This window comes from Myotis daubentonii, chromosome 1 (genome assembly GCF_963259705.1).
Source record: "Myotis daubentonii chromosome 1, mMyoDau2.1, whole genome shotgun sequence".
NCBI classification, from domain to species: Eukaryota; Metazoa; Chordata; class Mammalia; order Chiroptera; family Vespertilionidae; genus Myotis; species Myotis daubentonii.
In genome coordinates this window covers 194,820,505-194,840,453 of record NC_081840.1, presented here as the reverse complement: position 1 = coordinate 194,840,453, position 19,949 = coordinate 194,820,505, and the positions used below count along the sequence as shown (strand labels likewise).

General features: G+C 35.0%; 1 protein-coding gene across 19 annotated transcripts in view; it reads left to right on the top strand.

Annotated features, from left to right (window-relative positions):
• ADGRL3 (adhesion G protein-coupled receptor L3) overlaps nucleotides 1-19,949 on the top strand; it is a 787,514-nt gene that overhangs the window by 757,509 nt on the left and 10,056 nt on the right. For all 19 annotated transcript variants that reach the window (XM_059670118.1, XM_059670097.1, XM_059670081.1 and 16 more), the window contains one exon: nucleotides 2,172-2,268. In XM_059670118.1, coding sequence (XP_059526101.1) covers nucleotides 2,172-2,268 — 97 coding nt within the window. The remainder of the gene's footprint in view (nucleotides 1-2,171; nucleotides 2,269-19,949) is intronic.

The window sequence follows — 19,949 nt, the reverse complement described above, 5'->3', positions numbered from 1 at the left end:
ATTTTGTCAACTCTCAGTTAAGATGTCACTTCTTCAATGTCGTATCCTCAGTGTTTCTAGACAAGGACATATGCCCTGATTATGTGCACATTCTAATTTTTTTAAAGTTATGGAGTATAACAGATAGTCACAAAAGTCTACAAAACTTATGCCTTCCCAGTCAAATAATATCATCTTGGGAGTACCTTAGAAACCCTTTGAACCCTTCTCAATCATTCACTTCCAAATATAACAATTATCCTAACATTTAACATTACATTTTGTTTTGCATATGTTTGATACTTATTCACATGAAATCTCTTTTCTCAGATATCTACATTGCTGCAGTAGGCTATATTCCTTTTTTTTATTTCACTGCTGTGTATTATTCTATAATTTATTCATTTATCCTACCACTGATAGTCATTGGGTTGTTTATAGTTTTGAGTTGTAGTAATTAATGCTTCTATGGAGATTTGTGGATACATGATTAGACATTTTGGGTTTGCTTTTCCCCTTTGTACTTCCTAGGTTAGTATTTTACATATAGTAGAGAGTATTAATATTTAATTAATTAATTAATAAAACCAATATTCTTAATATTCCTTCTCAATATTTCAATTTGAAGCCTTGAAATATTTTCCAATAAAAATATTCTCAAGTTATCAGGGTCTCAAATCCTGCACCAGTTTTCTTATTATGCTTTTTATTAAAATTAGCTTTGCTGTATATGTGTATGTGTGTGTTTGCTGACCTTTATAATATTATAGATAATACTGCTGAAGAATAAACATGTCCCAGGATTCACAAAACCAATTTTTAAGATTAGGTACTCCCCTTACTCAAGGAGTGCAAATATATTTGGAACATAACCCATTTGTGAGCTTGGTTTCACCACTGGCAGTAGTAATAAATAGTGCTTATAACTATTTCATCCCTGGAAAAGCTTCTGAAAGATTTTGTTTTCTCCTCCCAAGATTGTTAATACTCTTTTGATCTCTAACTCAATAAAATAACAAAATAAATAAACCAGAAAAATAATCCCCCCAAAATGGGAAAATACCACATTGCTTTATTGAATTATCCAACACTTAGAATTTTGCATTTCAGAACATAAATAATGATGTAAGAATTTTTAGTTCTCTATAAAACTTCCTACTGTGAAACACGGAATAAGGGTAAATCAACTTTCTTTATCTCTTTCTTAAAAAAGAAATGTCAGGATAGAATGTAACCTTTAAAATTACATTAGTCTTCTTACAAATAAATGGAAATGTTAATTAAGTTCAGTAGAATCTTAATAATAGTCTATGTTTCTTACCAAACTCTTTCTTACAAGATTTTTAATTCATGAACTAAATATTTTGTTAATAAAACTGACAATGTAATAGATATTTAAATATCCCATTCCCATTAAAATTACAATAAAAATAATTTGTTTTGCCTTGGAAACTAAAATTATTAAATTCTAACTGTGTCAAGAACATTTCTATATATTTTCAACATGTTTAAATTGGTATAGTATGTTAAATTTATTCATTTTCACAATTATAATTATTTTGTGTATAGGCACTTAGAATTATAGTTAACTAGAGGCCTGGTGCATGAAATTTGTGCGCGGGGGTGGGGGGTGTCCCTCAGCCCAGCCTGCACCCTCTCCAATCTGGGACTTTCAAGGGATGTTTGACTGCCCATTTAGGCTGTCTCCCAACCGCTTGCCTGCCTGTCTGCCTGATTGCCCCCTAACCACTCCCCTCCCAGCCTAATCAATGCCTAATTGCTCCCCTGCCGGCCTGGTTGCCCCTAACTGCCCTCAGCTGCAGGTCTGGTTGCCCCTAACTGCCCTCCCCTGAAGGCCTGGTTGCCCACAACTGCCATCCCCTGAAGGCCTGGTTGCCCACAACTGCCATCCCCTACCGGCCATCTTGTGTCCACATGGGGGCAGCCATCTTGTGTGTTGGAGTGATGGTCAATTTGCATATTACTCTTTTATTAGATAAGATAAGAACAAATTATTATCATTGATTTATTTTCGGATATTCTCATGCCACTGTACTACCAGCATATAGATGTTGTATATTTGCCAGATGCCAGAAACAAAGGTCTTGTATAATTAAGAAAGAAAAAAAAATGATTTTTGTGAGAATTCACTACTTGGAGAGTTCATTTGCTTTTCCTTTTCCCCCATCAAGAGCCGAATTCGTAGAATGTGGAATGACACAGTCCGAAAGCAGTCAGAGTCTTCCTTCATTACTGGAGATATAAACAGTTCAGCATCACTCAACAGAGGTAATTAGAAATGATTTTTCATATTTATTATAGTTGTGGTTACTTTAAGAAGTTATTAAATGCATTGCCTTTTTTTTTTTTTTTTGTAACTTCTGGACCTTTCTCCATGTGATAGGAATATTGCAAAGATATAAAACCTGGTTGAGTGTAGTAGCAGTGTGTTCCATTATTCATAAGCCTTTTTTTCTATCCTGAATTTTCAGGAAATCTTTTTTGAAAGGAAGTTAGAAAACAAGAACTTTCTTTTTCTAGTCATCCGCCACTGCTATAAACTGGTGAGCTGTCAGGCCTCGTTGGAAGCAGTGAAAATGAGCAATTATGTGGCTATATAGTCTGCTAAGCATCATAGAGTTCCACATTGTCCCAGGTATAGAGCACTTTCATAGTCTTTGTGGAAGTAAAAATATACTGTCTAATACATACTTAAGGCAACCTGTGTATTTGAAGGGGGAAAAAATCACATCTTAATATCTAAAAACCTTATTCAGATAATATTGGATATTTAAAGATCTTTATATATACATATATGTATATGTTATGATTATTTTATGTGTGTGCTTCAGTAAAAATGTTTCTAGGTCATAATTTAGGTTTTTTTTTAAATGAACTTCACTCAATCTACCGTTTTGTTTATGGTTGATTTATTTTGTATTCTCTTTCTTACTCTCTCATATAGTGCATGTATGCAAGTGATTAGAATTAAATTGACTACAATAAAAATACACAGATGCATTATTTGTGGAGAGCTAGAATACACTAGTCAGTGCAAGAAAATATTTGGAATACAATATAGTTTTATCTGGGAAGGTGGTGATTGTATAAGTTTATTCCGAAAATGTCTCCATCCTAAAAAAGACATTTCTGATGCATATACTCAGAACTTATTTTTATGATCCACATTATTATTTTTTCTTACCAAACTAGGGTTATTAGTTTGGTCTAAACATGTTTCTGTCAGCTTTTTGTTACATTAAATGCTACTTAGAAACAAATAATTTAACACAGTTATGGCTTATGATTAAGAAAGATTCAGATGCTCCTGCTCTGAAATTACTTTTTCTCAAGTAAATTGCGTCCTATTAATATAAAATAATTTAGGATATGTAGTGTCCAAGTTGAATTTGTTACAGGGATCCATGTTATATATAACCTTAACTGATTTTCATATGTGACTTGGCAGTGATATAGTAACTATCATCCAGTGATAATATTAAGTATTCTATATCTCTTTTGCTTAAATAAGAACAGCGAGTACAAATATACCTTCAAATATGAAGAAAATAAATTAAAATAAAACAAATCCCTTCTTGTATTTTGTTTCATTATTAGTTTATTTTTATTTGTTGTAGTATATTGATTTACATAATATTGCTCAAATATTCTTCTTTTAATATTTAATTTTTAATTTTAATGGTTAGTTTGTAAAAATGTGTTTAGATATGAATACTCAAACTTTTTGACAAGCTTTGAAATTACAGAACACAAATGACTTAAAAATGCCTCCAAAGATTAGGAACTAATTTGCTTCCATAGTGAAATATTTTCTTTAATTTTACAATAATCTCATGTATAGAAAATTTATAGGTATGCTCCTCGAAAAAAAAAGCTATCCTTATTAATAAGATTTATTATTAGAAGTATCTTACATGTAATGATTATAGAAACCATAGAATAATTTTTGTTTAATAAAACATGAGATAATATAATTTTAATGGTGCACTGTTTGTTTGCCTGCTGTGAAGATGGATAAAATATGTAAAACTATTTTGCCTATCATCATGATCTAAATTTATATAAAAAATAGTAAGGTATGTAAATTTTAGCAAAAACTTTCTAATTGCATATTTTATGACCTTGATTTTTAAGGTCAGTTGCATTAACCAATATAATATTGCTGTGCCATTTTAGTTCCTTCTCAAGAATTTTATCAAGTTGGAATATATAAAATATAGATGACTGGATCAATTTGAAATATATTTAAAGAAGATAATACTCTATATTGACTGATCATCTGTTTAAATCTATGTTTACAATATTTAGTTTTTAAAGATATTTCTTAAAGCTATTGAGGAAAGTATAAAATTTCTTGTGACAGCCGATAAGTTACTTTAATGATGACTTTGGGAGAGAGTGACATTGAATTTATGATTTGAAGTGTGTGCAGGCAGTGATCTTTTCCTTCAGGATATATGTTCTTCCTTTCACTGAGTGACTTTCATGGCAGTAGACATCACAGGGATCTTCTTGATTTCCTATATTAATTTTCTAGTCCCCAAGTCAGAAACTCCTCGTTTTATTCTCCTCTCACTATTTTTTACCTTAGATGAGAGGAGTACTTTAAAATTTTATTTCTTCATATTGTATCTCTGAAGATAGTCCTTAACCTCCTTCTTTAATCTTGTCTTATTTCCCAGGGTCCTATCTTCCCTGCATTCAGGCGTGTGTATCATGTTTAGGTAGGTGGCATCCAAGATTCACTTTCCAGATAAACACTTCAGTCACCTCAGCAACATAATTATTCACCCCTGTTTATTCAAACGATTACATTCTCTATTATTTAAAAAAAATAGGTCCTGCATCTTTACATCTTCATATATTCTAACTTCCCATTCATTCTTAGTTTCTTATGACTAGCAATTTTTAAATTTCCCTTTCTAAGGTAGGTAGTTTAAATCTCTTATTTTTGCCATTAGAACAGATCTGGCCCTTGAAAACCACAAAACATTGTCTAAAATTAATCCTATTTTCACTGTAGGTTTTCTTTCCTATTCATACCACTGCCTAATTCATCAAAAGAATAATTGTTTGAAAAGTATGTATGTCTTATCATCTATTATTCTAAACAAGAAACCATCATTATCCTCTCTGTGATCCATTAAGGATAAAGTATTTACCATGCCGTGCAGGATCCCTTCTCAATAGTTTTTATTTTTAAAAACCATTTCTAATATTCTATTCTTGAACCAACATGTTACATCTGATATATCCGATTTAAATTTCCCAATGAGATAGACGTGATTACTAATAGGATTCTACTCCTTGAAATCATAGAAAACCTTGGAAGATTTATTAATCATTTTCAATTTGTGTACTCATTCTTATATATTCTCTTTGGGATTTTGTTATTGGACACCGCATCTCTTTAAAACTGTCTACTACCTTTGTCTTTAGAATAGCTATATTTATGAAGATGTTTTCTGAATATTCCCTATACGTTTTCAAATATTTTCCCCCTGCCAATTGATTGCTACAATGCTGTACACTCACACAGATCCAGAACTTCTTGAGCTCATGCCACTGTATACACAGATAGCAAGAGCTTTGCAAGAGCCCCAAGATGATGATAAATTACAAAGTTTCAAGTAAGGTTACCTCTGATCCAAACCAAGTTTTCACAAACCCCACATTAGGGTTTATTCATATGTTCATTTGAATATTTACTATTTTCATGCACCTTAAAGTTAGTCCTTTATCCCCAAGCTCCTGTCAGGTCTATTGGAAACCTAATCCAAATTTCTAGCAACTCCAAATTCCTGGTAATAATAGAAACAGTTTGTAGGCAGAGTAATCTTGTACACCTGTATCCCCTACCCTCAGTGTCTGCTGGCCAAATCTCATCTTGAACAATTTAGATTAACATTGCCCCTGAAACATAAGTTAGACCCACAAATGAAGTATCTCCTGAGAAAGTTCTCTGGTACTTCAAGTAATTGTTAAATATTTCCACTCTTTTTGTCGATCTATGTAGAAATTGGAATATTTTCTAAAATTAAACTTTAGTAGGCTTTATTTCATCATGAATAACATAATAGTAATACCCATTTTTTATTTAATTAGTTGAATCAACATTAGAAATGTCAGTTTAAAATCCAGTTTTGCTATGTAACTACTTATCAGTATGTTATAGTTGAGTGAATTATAAAAAGGTGCCTTCACCCCAACCCAGCTGTAGATTTATTGCAAAAATATGCCCCATCTGAGTGGCAGATTTAGCAAAAAGGCATTTCTTATTTTAGAACAATGGCTTGGTTAGCATTATGGGTTTTTATTTTCCCCCACTTCCCATCCTCCATCTCATCAACTTCCCACACAACGCAATTCAGATTTTTATACATGGTGAACTGACCACTAATGCTGAATTTATTTAAGCCAAATTTGCTATATGGCAGAAGACTGATCTATTGATGGGTAGCACTTCTTTATTAAAGCTAATACATTTCCTCTAGTAGTGGTTCTCAACCTTCCTAATGCCGCGACCCTTTAATACAGTTCCTCATGTTGTGGTGACCCCCAACCATAAAATTATTTTTGTTGCTACTTCATAACTGTAATTTTGCTACTATTATGAATCGTAATGTAAATATCTGAGATGCAGGATGTATTTTCATTGTGCGTGACCCACAGGTTGAGAACCACTGCTCTAGAGGTTCAGAGTCATATTCACCTGTACATGCATTCTCAGTAAGCTTATGTAATCAGTAAAATTATGATGGCCTGTGACAATCTTTTCGTAAATTTTTAAGGTTCATTTTGACTCTCAGTGGCACACTACCTACTCAAAGGGGACCTCACTTGTTAGAAACATTATCAATACAAAGGGGAAAGTTGCCATCAAATAGACATTTGCAAGTAGTTGCCTTACTCACTGCAGTTATGTACAATAGTTTTGAGAATGGAGCCTGAACCCAGTGATTTTGGTAAATTGCTTAACTTCTCAATGTCTATACAATAGGGATCTAAGTAATACCCCCTCAGGAGGGCCCTGAGACTACTAGTTACTTAATATATGTTATTTGGTTACAACAGTGCCTGGAACATAAGTATTATTGTTATTATTCTTTTATTCAGAAATTTACTTCTGTTTCTACACCTAATAACTGGTTCTTGCCAGTACTCTCAAGTAATCAGATGTTAAAATTTATCATTTGCTCCCAAAGGTTTCCTTTCTTTTTTTAATCTTTATTTTCTAGTAATAGGTGGGAGGAATGAGGTTGTTATCTGAATGCCAAGTAAAAGAAATAATAATTTACCTAAGATGGTGCTACCCTTGAGGCTAACAAAAAGAAATAAGCTAATAAAACTGAGTCGTCTCTTCTAAATCAGAAATTAAATGCAAATTACATATGCTTTAGTTGTACTTTTCACTTTTGTTATGTAACCATGTTTTAGCATTTAGGAAAAAAAGGCAAAATATTTCTCCTCCCTACCTTAGATAATGATATAAGCAAACACTGTCTTCTCTTCCTTCAAACCCTCTCCTACCCTCCAGAACACTAGGTTAATTCAGACAGCCCTGCTAAATACCCAGTTCTGTAGCAGAGCAGGGCTGCGACTCATTCCTGTTTTAAACTCATGTCTTCTCAGAGCCTGTATTGTCTTTCCCGGGAGGTTGGTCACTGAGACAGAAGAAACTCCACAATAAATCACCTGCCACCTCATTAATATTCAAGCTACTAAGCATATTTTGTTTTTATGGTTTTAAAGAAAATACAAATGAAAAGTGTAAGTGGTGTTGCACGGTGATTAATGATTTCTGTAAATTAAAGCTACTAGGGTGACACACTCATATTCATTCACTGCACTTTATTAATGTCAGTAAATATAGTTTGGTTTATATGAGTGATATATGCCATATTGCTCCAAAGCCTTGCTCTTTTGAAGGATTATAAAATGCTTGTTTGTAAATATTAACTAGATCCTAATATAATCTGAAACCTATTTGTGAATTTTTTAACAGCAATTAATGATGTGCCTAAGAGTACTTTGCATAGTTAACATATCAGATTGGCCTATATAATAAATTTTTGCTATGAGCAAGTATTATGATGATGAATGCAAATATAGTAAGTATCCTATGGCATGTATACATTTTTTATTTGAAATTTGTCAAATAGTATTTTTTTTACCTTTATTTTCTTGATTTACAAATGAAGCAACCGTGCTCCCTGTTAATTTCTTTCCTTTGTACATGTCATCAATAAGGACAATCAGAAAATGTACAATAAGGAAATCTGTGTTAGAAAAAGCAGTTTAATAGCACAAAAGCAAAATAAGTACAGATCTTAAGTAAGATGCTGTGTCAACAAGATAATTAAGCAATGCTATAACTATCCTGACTTCTAACTCAAGGAGATGAAATAATTTTCAGAATGAACTCTCCATTGAGAAATGAAATATACAAAATATTGATTTCTAGTCAGAGGCAAATGTTCTTGCTATAATTTATTAGCAGAAACTGAAAAAGAAAAAACTTTTAAATGCTTGCCCAGTGTGTCCTTCTAGTGCTTTGCTTTTAATTTTCTCTTTGATACATATTTTTCAAATCATCCAGCCTCTCACAGCCAATTACACAATAGTAAAAATTATTATTATTACTATTATTTCCTTCACAAAGAGAGTTCTTTATGTAGCATAGATTTCTCATTTTAGGGTTTATTACCTTATTGTCATATGTATAACTGGCAGTTATCTCTTACCTCTTCATCATCAAACAAGCTACATGAGATATCCTGTTAACCTCTAAATATAGTGCTATGGGACATTTCTACTTAATTTTGAAATATTACTGTTGTTTCATATAAGTTATGAAGCATATAATTTTTCAAAAATATCATATTTTTTAGAACTTAATGTGAATACGCCAACTTTATCATCAGAAATTACTAGTATTATTTTCTCTAATAGAATACAATATGTCCTTTTATAGTTCTTGGTAAATTTGGGATTTCTTCTTTGGCCTGCACAGCTATCATTTATATATTGTACACTGTCCATTATTCATTATCCATTTTCTTTATATCCATGAAGAAGTTGGGGTTTTTGGTAACTTGTCCAAGATCACATGGCTAGTAAAGGGCAAAGTCTAGATTCCAAACAAGGTTTTCTAATCACAAAGCCCTACTCATGATAACAAAAAATTTTATTATTTTTTTATGATAACAGTTTCTCGTGAAGGTTGCTGAAGCTTAGAATAAAGAAATTTCCCAAGAATTCTTTCAAAATTATTTTTATCATCTCACATGGATATAAGATATTCTTAGCAGCAAAATTATTCATATCTTAACTTCTTATTTTCCTTTCACTAATTTTGTTTTCTAAGTACAGTCCTTTAGTGTGGTTTTATCGTATTCATTTTTTTGGGGGGGGGAGGGGAGCTTTAGAATATTGTGGAGAGCCCGGCCAGTGTTTCCCAGTGGTTGAGCATCAACCTATAAACAGTTCAATTCTGGGTCAGGGCATGACCTGGTTGCAAGCTCAATCCCCAGTAGGGGCTGGCAGGAGGCAGCTGATCAGTGATTCTCATCATTGGTTTCTCTTTTTCTCCCTCTCCCTTCCCTCTGAAATCAATAGAAATACATTTATAAAATAAAAGACTATGCATATATGGGGAGATAGATTGGCCAATACATATTACTTTTATAAAACTATTTGATTTGAAGGATGCTGAATAATTATACATTATTGTTCAATTGCAAGACTTAGGTTGCAAGAAGAATTTTATAATTATTCTTTCCTGGATACTATCATGGTGCTGGTAGAATCCTTTTATCTTAATTCTTAATTCATTATACTTCAGTAAAAGGATGAACATTTTAATTAGGAAAGAGATTCTGTTAATAAATCAGGTAAATAACTTCTGCCTATAATCACTTAGTAATAGAGCCAAAGATACAACTTTTCCCAGATCATTGTGCTCATGAACTGTATATTTCTTAAAACTATGTTCTCTGTCAGGACAACATAGCAATGCCTAGAACAAGTAGAAAATCTATTTGAGCTGATTTCAAATAGATAGTGATAATGTTAAACATTAAACTTCTTATTACTTTTATGTGCTAATTTGGTTTTAATAAAATGGACATGTCTTATAACTCAAAATTTACAAACAAAACCTAACTATATCTCTCATCTGAAAAAAATGTTCCTACTCTAGTATAAACATAAAGGTTATGATTATATAAATGGTATATAATTTCCAAAGTTAAGAGAGTGATTACTTTTCAAATTATTTTTTCTAAGAAATATATTTACTTATATCTGATATTTTTAAAAGTGCATAGAAATTAATTCAATTACATAAAAAATAAAATGTGAAAGGAGGATCTACATTTAACAAAATTGGAAGAATCTACATTTAGAAAAAAGATAAGTTGCTATTACCAATAATGATGTAGTATCCAATTAAAACAGTACCTTAGGAATTGCATACAAAGGCTTGCACTTTGTATAGCTCACCTTTATGTACTGCATGCTATTGAAAGTAAATGCTTATGTGATAAGTTCTCCTACGATTTTCATAATAGGCTTCATCATAGTGTATCATCATAAGGAATGAGGGTGCTTTAAAAAGTAAGACAAGTTACCCATCACATTCATAGAAAGTAATTTACAGCCTCAGAACCCCACTACTTAATTAAGATTTGAGAGTATTGAAGGAAGATAGTTAATCTCAATATAGAAAAATAGAAACAATTTAAGTTTCCCAAAACATCCTCAGTCTAAATAGAACAGATTTGATTATGATTATATAAGTCTTCTCTGAACAAGATTGTCAAGAATATCTTTATTCACAGACACCTTATTTTAATTCATATCTACTTTGCTCAGACATACTTTTTTCAGATTTAAAATTCAAACTTTAGCCAGGCTAGACCTTCTGCATGTAACCTTATATAATTGGCACAGTATAAGACAGTATGCCAATACAGGGCAGAGAATTATATGAAAAGTTATATTTTCTTCACGTTGTTTTATATTGTTAAATAGTTATTATACTTTTCTTTGTTCTGAGTCTTATTTTATTCAACAAAAATCGATAAGCAATATGTGACTTACAAATAAATACAGCTGTGGGATTGACCACGTACACACACTATGTACTATATCCTTACTAAAAATAATTGTGATTTACTGCTATATTGCCTGTGGTTAAAGAAACTTGGCCTGTTATCTTTAGGTTCAGTATTCTTTATGGTCAGTAATATGACAAAGAAATATTGGGAGAAAGTATAAACAACCCAGAATAATGAACAAAATATCAGCGGATAGAGTATCAGCCTGTGGACTGAAGAGTCCCGAGTTCAATTCTGGTCAAGAGCATATGTCTGGGTTGCGGGCTCGATCCCCGTGGGGGGCATGCAAGAGGCAGCCATCAATGATTCTCTCTCATCATTGATGTTTCTATCTCTCTCTCCCCCTCCCTTCCTCTCTGAAATCAATAAAAAGATATTTTATAAAAAGAATGTTTAAAAATTGATAAATGAAATTCAAAAACTATATATATGTGTGTGTGTGTATATATATATATATATATATATATATATATATATATATATATATCCTATCTAATAATAAACATGGTAATTAACCATAACTTCGCTACCCTTCCCATTGGCTAATCAGGGGGATATGCAAATTAACTGCCAACCAAGATGGCAGCCAGCGGCCAGGCAGCTGAAGTGAACAGGAGGCTTGCTTGCTCCAGTGATGGAGGAAGCCAAGGTTCCCTGCCTGCCGCTGCCGGCCCCTGAGCTGCACTCTAAGCAACTATGTTGCAATTATAGAAGCTAAACAAGCTCCAGAAACCTGCTTTCAGCCAGCTTTAGCCTCAGAGCTTAGAGCAGCAGTGATGGCAATAATGTTTCAATTATAGAATCTAAACAAACCAAGATACCTGCTTCCAGCAGCGGAGGTCTCAGAGCTGGAGCCGCCTCAGAGCTAAAGCCAGCTCTCAGTTCCAGTGACAGCCATAGAAGGTAAATAAATCCCAGAATAAAATAAAAAAATAAAAAATAAATAAATAAACAGAAAAAAAGGAGAGGTTGGGAGCTTCAGTCACACGCCAGCTTGAAAACGGCCCTCAGCCCCTCACCCAGACTGGCCAGGCACCCCAGTGGGGACCCCCACCCTGAAGGGGGTATGACCAGCTGCAAACAGCCATCATCCCCTCATCTAGGCTGGCCAGGCACCCAAGCGGGACCCCCATCCTGATCCGGGACACCCTTCAGGGCAAACCAGCCAGCCCCCACCCATGCACCAGGCCTCTATCCTATATAGTAAAAGGGTAATATGCCTCCCAGCACCGGGATCAGCGGAGCCGCGAGGCCTCCCGAACACAGGGATCAGCGTAGCCACGAGGCCTCCTGGCCCCTGGAGCAGCGTGACAGGGGGCTGCGCCCAAACCCCCTGATCGCCCTGTGGCTCTGTTCGTGACAGGGGAAGGCGCCCCAACCCCCTGATTGGCCCTGCTCTGTGTGTGACAGGTTACGGAGCCCCAACCCCCCTGATCCACCCTGCTCTGTGTGTGACAGGGGGTGGTGCTCCAACTCCCCTATCGGCCCTACTCTGTGTGTGACGGGGGAGCTCCCCAACCCCCTGATCGGCATTGCTCTGTGAGTGACAGGGGGGAGCTCCCCAACCCCCTGATCGGCCCTGCTCTGTGTGTGACAGGTGGGAGCTTCCCAACCCCCTGATCGGCCCTGCTCTGTGCATGACAGAGGGTGGCGCCGCAACCTCCCCATTGGGCCTGCCTTGAGTGTGACAGGGGGCAGCGCCCCAACCCCCCAATCGGCCCTACCCTGAGCATGACTGAGGGTGGCATCGCAACCTCCAGATCTACCCTGCTCTGTGCATGACAGGGGGCGGCGCCCCAACTCCCCAATCGGCCCTGCTCTGAGCCCGACCAGGGGCTGCACCTAGGGATTGGGCCTGCCCTCTGCCACCCAGGAGCAGGCCTAAGCCAGCAGGTCGTTATCTCCCGAGGGGTCCCAGACTGTGAGAGGGCACAAGTGGGGCTGAGGGATACCTCCCCCCCCACCCAGTGCACAAATTTTTGCGCACCGGGCCTCTAATACACACACACACACACACACACACACACACACACACGTATATGTATGTATCAGCAAAAGATAAGAACAAGCAATTCACAGAATAGGAAATCCTTATGGCCAATAAACATGTGAAACATTATCTCATCTCTTTGGTAAACAGGGTAATGCAATGTATAACACTATCAAATTGACAAAAATGTCAGTCTGACAATATCAGGTCCTACCTAGAATCTGAGAAATATATACTGTTCATGGATGTGTGAATTGGTACAAACACATTTAGTAGCATTTTGAAGATATGTTAACATAGGACCCAGTAATTTCACTTTTAAATATTTATTGTAGAAAAATGTATGTGTCTGGACAAGAAGACAAGTATAAAGACAGTTAGTTCAAAACAAAGAATAGAGTAGATAATCTCTAGGTTTCACAACTCTAAAGCTCTGAATTTATATATTAAAATAGAGGCAACACCTCTGGATTCAGCATATTTCATTTTTTATTGAACTAACAATAACCTAATCTGTACTCTGGAGAAAACATGTCATTGAAATCCATATTAATAGATCCCCAGTGAATGAATTATCTATTAAAAGAAGCTAAAGTATTTCAGAATCATTTGGAAAAAATTTAATAGGCTGGTTGATTAAATTTTAATAGCAAACTTGTTGGTTATTGAAAGTACACAGTGTGATAAATCAAGGTGTCATCTCTTCAATTTATGACTTCAGAAAAAATGATGAAAGAGTTCTTGGCTTTCAAGAAAATATTTCTTCCTTGACACTGTAATTGAATTAATTGTTTGAATACAAAGAGTAAAAAATAGAAAACTATGGTTTCTCTGGTTTTTAAAGTTACTTTAACTTTTTAAAAAATATATATTTTTTTTTATTGATTTCAGAGAGGAAGGGAGAAGGAGAGAGAGAAATATCAATAATGAGAGAGAATCACTGATGGGCTGCCTCCTGCACACCCCACACAGGGAATCTAGCCTGCAACCCAGGCATGTGCCCTGACCGGGAATTGAACTGTGACCACCTGGTTCATAGGTCAATGTTCAACCACTGAGCCACGCCGGCAGGGCACTTTATTTAACTTTTAAGTACAGCATGAAGATTCTGTTGGTTTTATTATAAACAACTCAGTCTTGATTTAATGGCTGTTTCTGTTTTCTAAAAAGACCTTTACAATTTAATCATTGCTTGCACTGTCTTTCAGTAGATTTTTTGTTACATAGAAAAACAAAAATGTTCGTATGGAAAATAATACAAGAATAAGCTCTGTGTTTCGTGTACCCACAGCTATAAACCCACGTTTGCCCCACCTGTATTTACTTGCACAAAATAAAGTCTCCACTATGGGCCAAAATTAAGGTGTGAAGTCAAAAGCAGAGGCATTATTTAATCATAACTCCGCTTTATCTATAACTGTGATTTAAGTATATCAGCCAATGTATATATAATGAAAATGACTCCATAAAAGAAAAGCATCAAATCAAGGGAGAGGGAACCAAGAGAGAATGGAATGAAGGTTAATGTATCTTAAGAAAGAAATAATTGGCCGATTAAAAGTGTTTTATGGAGGAAAAACAGAACATTTACCATCCTATATATTTATAAATCACAAGAATTTGAATATTGAGGCATATTTATATGTGACTGCTAAAAAAATGGCTGTATTGATTTGGTTCATTAGATCACTGCAGTCTTAAAATACAAAATTTGGCCCATTCAGTATGATCAAATAAGAATGTAAGTATGTTTGTTTGTTTGTTGTTGTTTTTTAATGAAGTGTGAGGAGCAGAGCAGAATGATAATTCAAGTTATTTTAAGAGATTTTCAGTACACCTTTGTTAGCCTGCTGTCAGGAAGAAATGTTGCTGGAATTATGTTTCTGAATGATATAATACAGGTTCAGGTGAGATCCAACTGTCATCTTTCTTCAGATCTTTACTTCATCATTTTAAAGCACAGCCATCTGCCTTAGATACTTTTCTCAGTCCTCAATTATATGTGTCACACTGACCTGGCCTAGAAGGTGCTGTCATTCAGAGCCTCCCAATGTCAAAACACCTATTTTCATGCGGAAAGACATATAACAGTTTTGTGGTAAAACTATACATTTGAAAAGAGTGTAATCATTATTTCATTCAGATTTCACTCATTCAAAAATGTTTTCATCAGCCTCTATCTTCATGTACAAAGAAATAAAAGAAAAACGAAAAAGACTCACCCTGGCCGGGCAGCTCAGTTGGTTGAAGTGTTGACCTGTAGACCAAAAGGTTTCGGGTTAATTTCCCCATGAGGGCATGTACCTAGGTTGCTGCAGGTCCCATCCTCATTCCAGTGTGTATGGAAGGCAACAGATGGGTCTCTCTCTCTCTCTCTCTCTCTCTCTCAAAAAAAAAAAAAAAAAATCTAACTAACTAAAGATAAACATATCCTGGGGTAAGGATTTAAAAAAAAAAAAAAACACTCTTCTTAAAAATGACTATGGCCTTAACCGGTTTGCTCAATGGATAGAGCATCGGCCCATGGACTGAAGAAGCGTTTCTGGTTCCATTCCGGTCAAGGGCATGTACTTTGGTTGTGGGCTCAATCCCCAATAGGGGGCATGCAGGAGGCAGCTGATCAATGTTTCTCTCTCATCGACGTTTCTAACTCTATCCCTCTTCCTTTCTCTCTGTAAAAATCAATAAAATAGATATTTTTAAAAATGGCTATGATTTTACACGTAATCTTTACCAGTAGCTTTAGGGTTTGACTTTCAAGTAATTGTCAGAAAAAAACAGTCGTAAGTTTTTCATATGGACTATAAAAGTCCCATTTGCGTTGTATTACACTGGCATCAGAAATAAAAGATTTTGTTGTAGGCCTTCTGTTGGCAACTTTGTTGGTGATTTGTGTATAATGAAATTCAATGTGAATTCCTTTTCCATAATTTTATTAAAGAACTAACCCTTGTTTCTTACAGCAAATAAGCAGGTGTGAGTAGACTATAGCCAGGATTTAGTGACTCAGATAATTAAGGAACAACTATTTTTACATAGTCACTTGGAGCTTTCAGATTTTTTTTGCCCAGTTTGAGCTTTATGTTTTGAGTCATGGGTTTTTCCCCACCCTACTTATTATCTACAATTAGTATTGAGTGTTTATTTCTGCTTTAAATGTTTCAATATTATAGTACCTGGTATAATGTTAGAAGGACATAAATGACATTAGGAATTGCATAATTGACGCTGCTAAAAAAAGTACTCAAATTATAAGACTACTCATAGTTCATAAAATGACTTTTGTTTTAGATTCCCTCCATGCCATAGAGTTCACATAAGTGTTTTCCTTATTAAAGCAAATTTTCATAGAGATCTAGGGACTATTCTGGACAATTGAACAATGAAAAAATACCTAGTCCTCCCCGTTTTCCTGGGGCTTACATTCCAGTGAAATTAGCACATAAACATTCTCTCACATAAGTAGGATGCAACTTTCTTCCTCCCCACCCCCAGCAGTAACTTACTTACATCTTCAAATTGACTTAACCAATAAGCTTAACTTTGCAGCTGAAAAACAGTGACAGATAGTCTGTAAACACTGATCTTCTTGGAAGTCTTCAGCGATTTCACAGCTATTAGAAGGGAAGTTTACAAATCAGAAGTTAGTTGGAGGAAAGAGCAATAGACAGCGTGGACAGAACCTTGGAAAACTGCAGTCGGAATTCAAAGAGACCTGAGTAAATTGGGGAAACAACTAGAAACAAACAGAATAGACTTCAACAGGCAAGCAAAATGCAGCACAGCTCTAGAGAAAAGACCAAAGTAACTGCACATAAAAGGCAGAGCAAGACAGGTTCTGTGCAAGTTTGGGGGTAAGAGATCAGGGCATTGGCAACAAGATGTTTTTATTATTATTATTATTATTGTTGTTGTTGTTGTTTTAAGCACATGAGTGCCACCTTGCAAGGTGTCATGGACATGCCTAAATGTGAGTGGGGAGTGCAGGGACCCTGTGGTAATAACTCCAAATTGCACTTGTTTTGGCTGGGGACAGAAAATGCAATTTTCCTAGAAAGCCCTGAGTGTCCGTAAAGCATGAAAAAGGATTGAATTCTTTCACCAGGTGAATCAAATGAGGAACAATTGGTTGCTTACTCCAACATATCTCTCCTTTGAACTAGCAAACCCATAGAGGTTATTGGTAACTAACTATACTTCTTGCGAAACATGAATTATCAAACTTCATATTCTACTTGGATTTCCTGTGACTGAGCCCTCAATTGAATTATAACTCTCCATTTACAGGACTAAAGTTAGTTTCAGTGGCATTAATTACTTTGGTTTCAAATGATGGGTGAAGTATAAAAGTGAACAATAGTAAAAAAAGCAACTTAAAGTATGCTTCTGTTTCTATCAGAAAAAGGTCCTTAATAGCAACAATAAAAAGAAACATGTTTAAGTTTTAAGTTATTTTTCTAAGTTCTTATGTGATTTTGAATTTAACAGAACACAGGTGGATCTCCAGTTATGACTGCATGTCGCCCATTATGGCTGTGTAAGATGCAAACACATGGCTTATTTCCTGAAATTTTCTAGCTCTAGAGAGCTGATAAGTTATGTTGTCCTTTATTTTTTTTTATTTTTTTTACTTTTTTTTTATTGCTTAAAGTATTACAAAGGGTATTACATATGTGTCCATTTTTCCCCCCCGCCCTAGACAGTCCCCTAGCCTCCCCTACCCCCGGTGTCTTATGTCCACTGGTTATGCTTATATGCATGCATACAAGTCCTTTGGTTGATCTCTTACCCCCCTGTTATGTTGTCCTTTAAATCAAAAGGTGTTCACTATCCAATTTTGAGGTTAAAATATTTGCTTTATGACTAAGAATTTACTATGTGGGAAAGAGCTATAATTTCAAAAAAATTAAAACTCCCAGGCCAAATTTTCCCTTCTCCTTTTTTACCATTTTCTACAAATGACTAAATGTTTTTGTTTATTCATTCAATATCGATTACTTCTTATTTTGAGACTAGAGACCCAGTACACAAAATTCGTGCACTGACAGGGTCCCTCCCTTCTCCCTGCTGGCCCTGCCCCCTGGTCAAACTCCTGGACGAAATCCAGGTTGAGGGGACAATTTGCATAATATGCTTTTATTATATAGGATCATTGTGGATTCACTTGCTGTTATATGAAATAATACGGAGATCATCTACTTTCAATTAGGTTTCCTTCAATAAATATCTTGTAAAACTATGCTACAATATCACATGTAGGATATTGACATTAATACAATCTACCCATCTGATTCAGATTTCTTCAATATTTCTTGTATTTAATTGAATTTGTGTGTGTGTGTGTGTGTGTGTGTGTCTTTAGTTCTATGCAATTCTACCACAAGAGTTTTTGTATACACCACCAAATCAAGATCCAGAGTAGTTCTATTACCACAAGATGCCTCATGTTGCCCTTGTATGACCATACCCCCTTCCATTTCTAACCCCTTGCAATCACTAATCTGTTCTCCATTTTGTAATTTTGTCATTTTAAGAATGTTATGTATATAACTGAATCATACAGTATATAACCTTTAAGATTATCTTTTTTAAAAATATATTTTATTGATTTTTTTTTACAGAGAGGAAGGGAGAGGGATAGAGAGTTAGAAACATCGATGAGAGAGAAACATCGATCAGCTGCCTCCTGCACACCCTCCACTGGGGATGTGCTTGCAACCAAGGTACATGCCCTTGACTGGAATCGAACCCGGGACCCTTGAGTCCGCAGGCTGACGCTCTATCCACTGAGCCAAACCGGTTAGGGCTAAGATTATCTCTTTTAGTCAGTATTATCCCCTACGGATTCATGCACTTTAATATGGTATCAATAATTTGTTCTTTTTTATTGCTGAGTAGGGTTCCATGGTATGAATGTATCACAGACTGTTTAACCTGTTCACAGTTGAAGGACATCTTGGCTGTTTCCCATTATGGGCTATAACTAATAAGTCTGCCATGAACGTCCATATACAGGTTTTTCTATAAATATCAATTTCCTTTCTCTGGGATAAAAGTCCAAGGGTACAACTGGGGAGATAGTATGGTAATTGTACTTTTAGTTTTATAAGAAACTGCCAAACCATTTTCCAGAGTAGCTATACTGTTTTACAATCCCACCAGCAAAATATGAGCGATTCAATTTCTCTTCATCCTTGCCATCATTTGATATTGTCACCATTTTTATTTTAAGCATTTTATTTTAAGCATGCCATCTTTATATCCTCTTCCAAGAAATGTCTCTTTATCCTTTTGGCCCATTTCTAATTAAAGTGTTGTCTCTGTGTGTGTGTGTGTGTATGTGTGTGTGTGTGTGTGTGTGTGTTATTGGTTGTGTTTTTTTTTATTATTGTTGACTTTTGAGAGTTCTTTCTATATTCTATATACTAGCTCTTTGTTGGATTGTAAATATTTGTAAGTTTGTTTTCAAATATTTTCTCCTCATCTATAGATTATCTTTAATTCTCTAATATATATGTATATTTAAATTAGCAAATACTAGTGTGTTGAACCTATTCCTATACAACTTGTGTTTTCCTTTCCTCAGTCATTTTTTTCTTTCTTCATCATCTACCATAAATACACATTCTGTCTATCGTTTCCATACATGCCCTAATTATATTTAATAAAACTGATCCTGTGATTTTTTGCTTCATTGTTAAATGGCTTGGAGGGTGGGAGGTTGCAACTCATACTGATGTTATGTTAGAAACTAAGAGTTGGAAGAATCTAGTTTTGTTACTTTGCTTTGCCAAAGTCCAAACAACCAGTTGGAAAATGGAAAATATAATTATACTTGA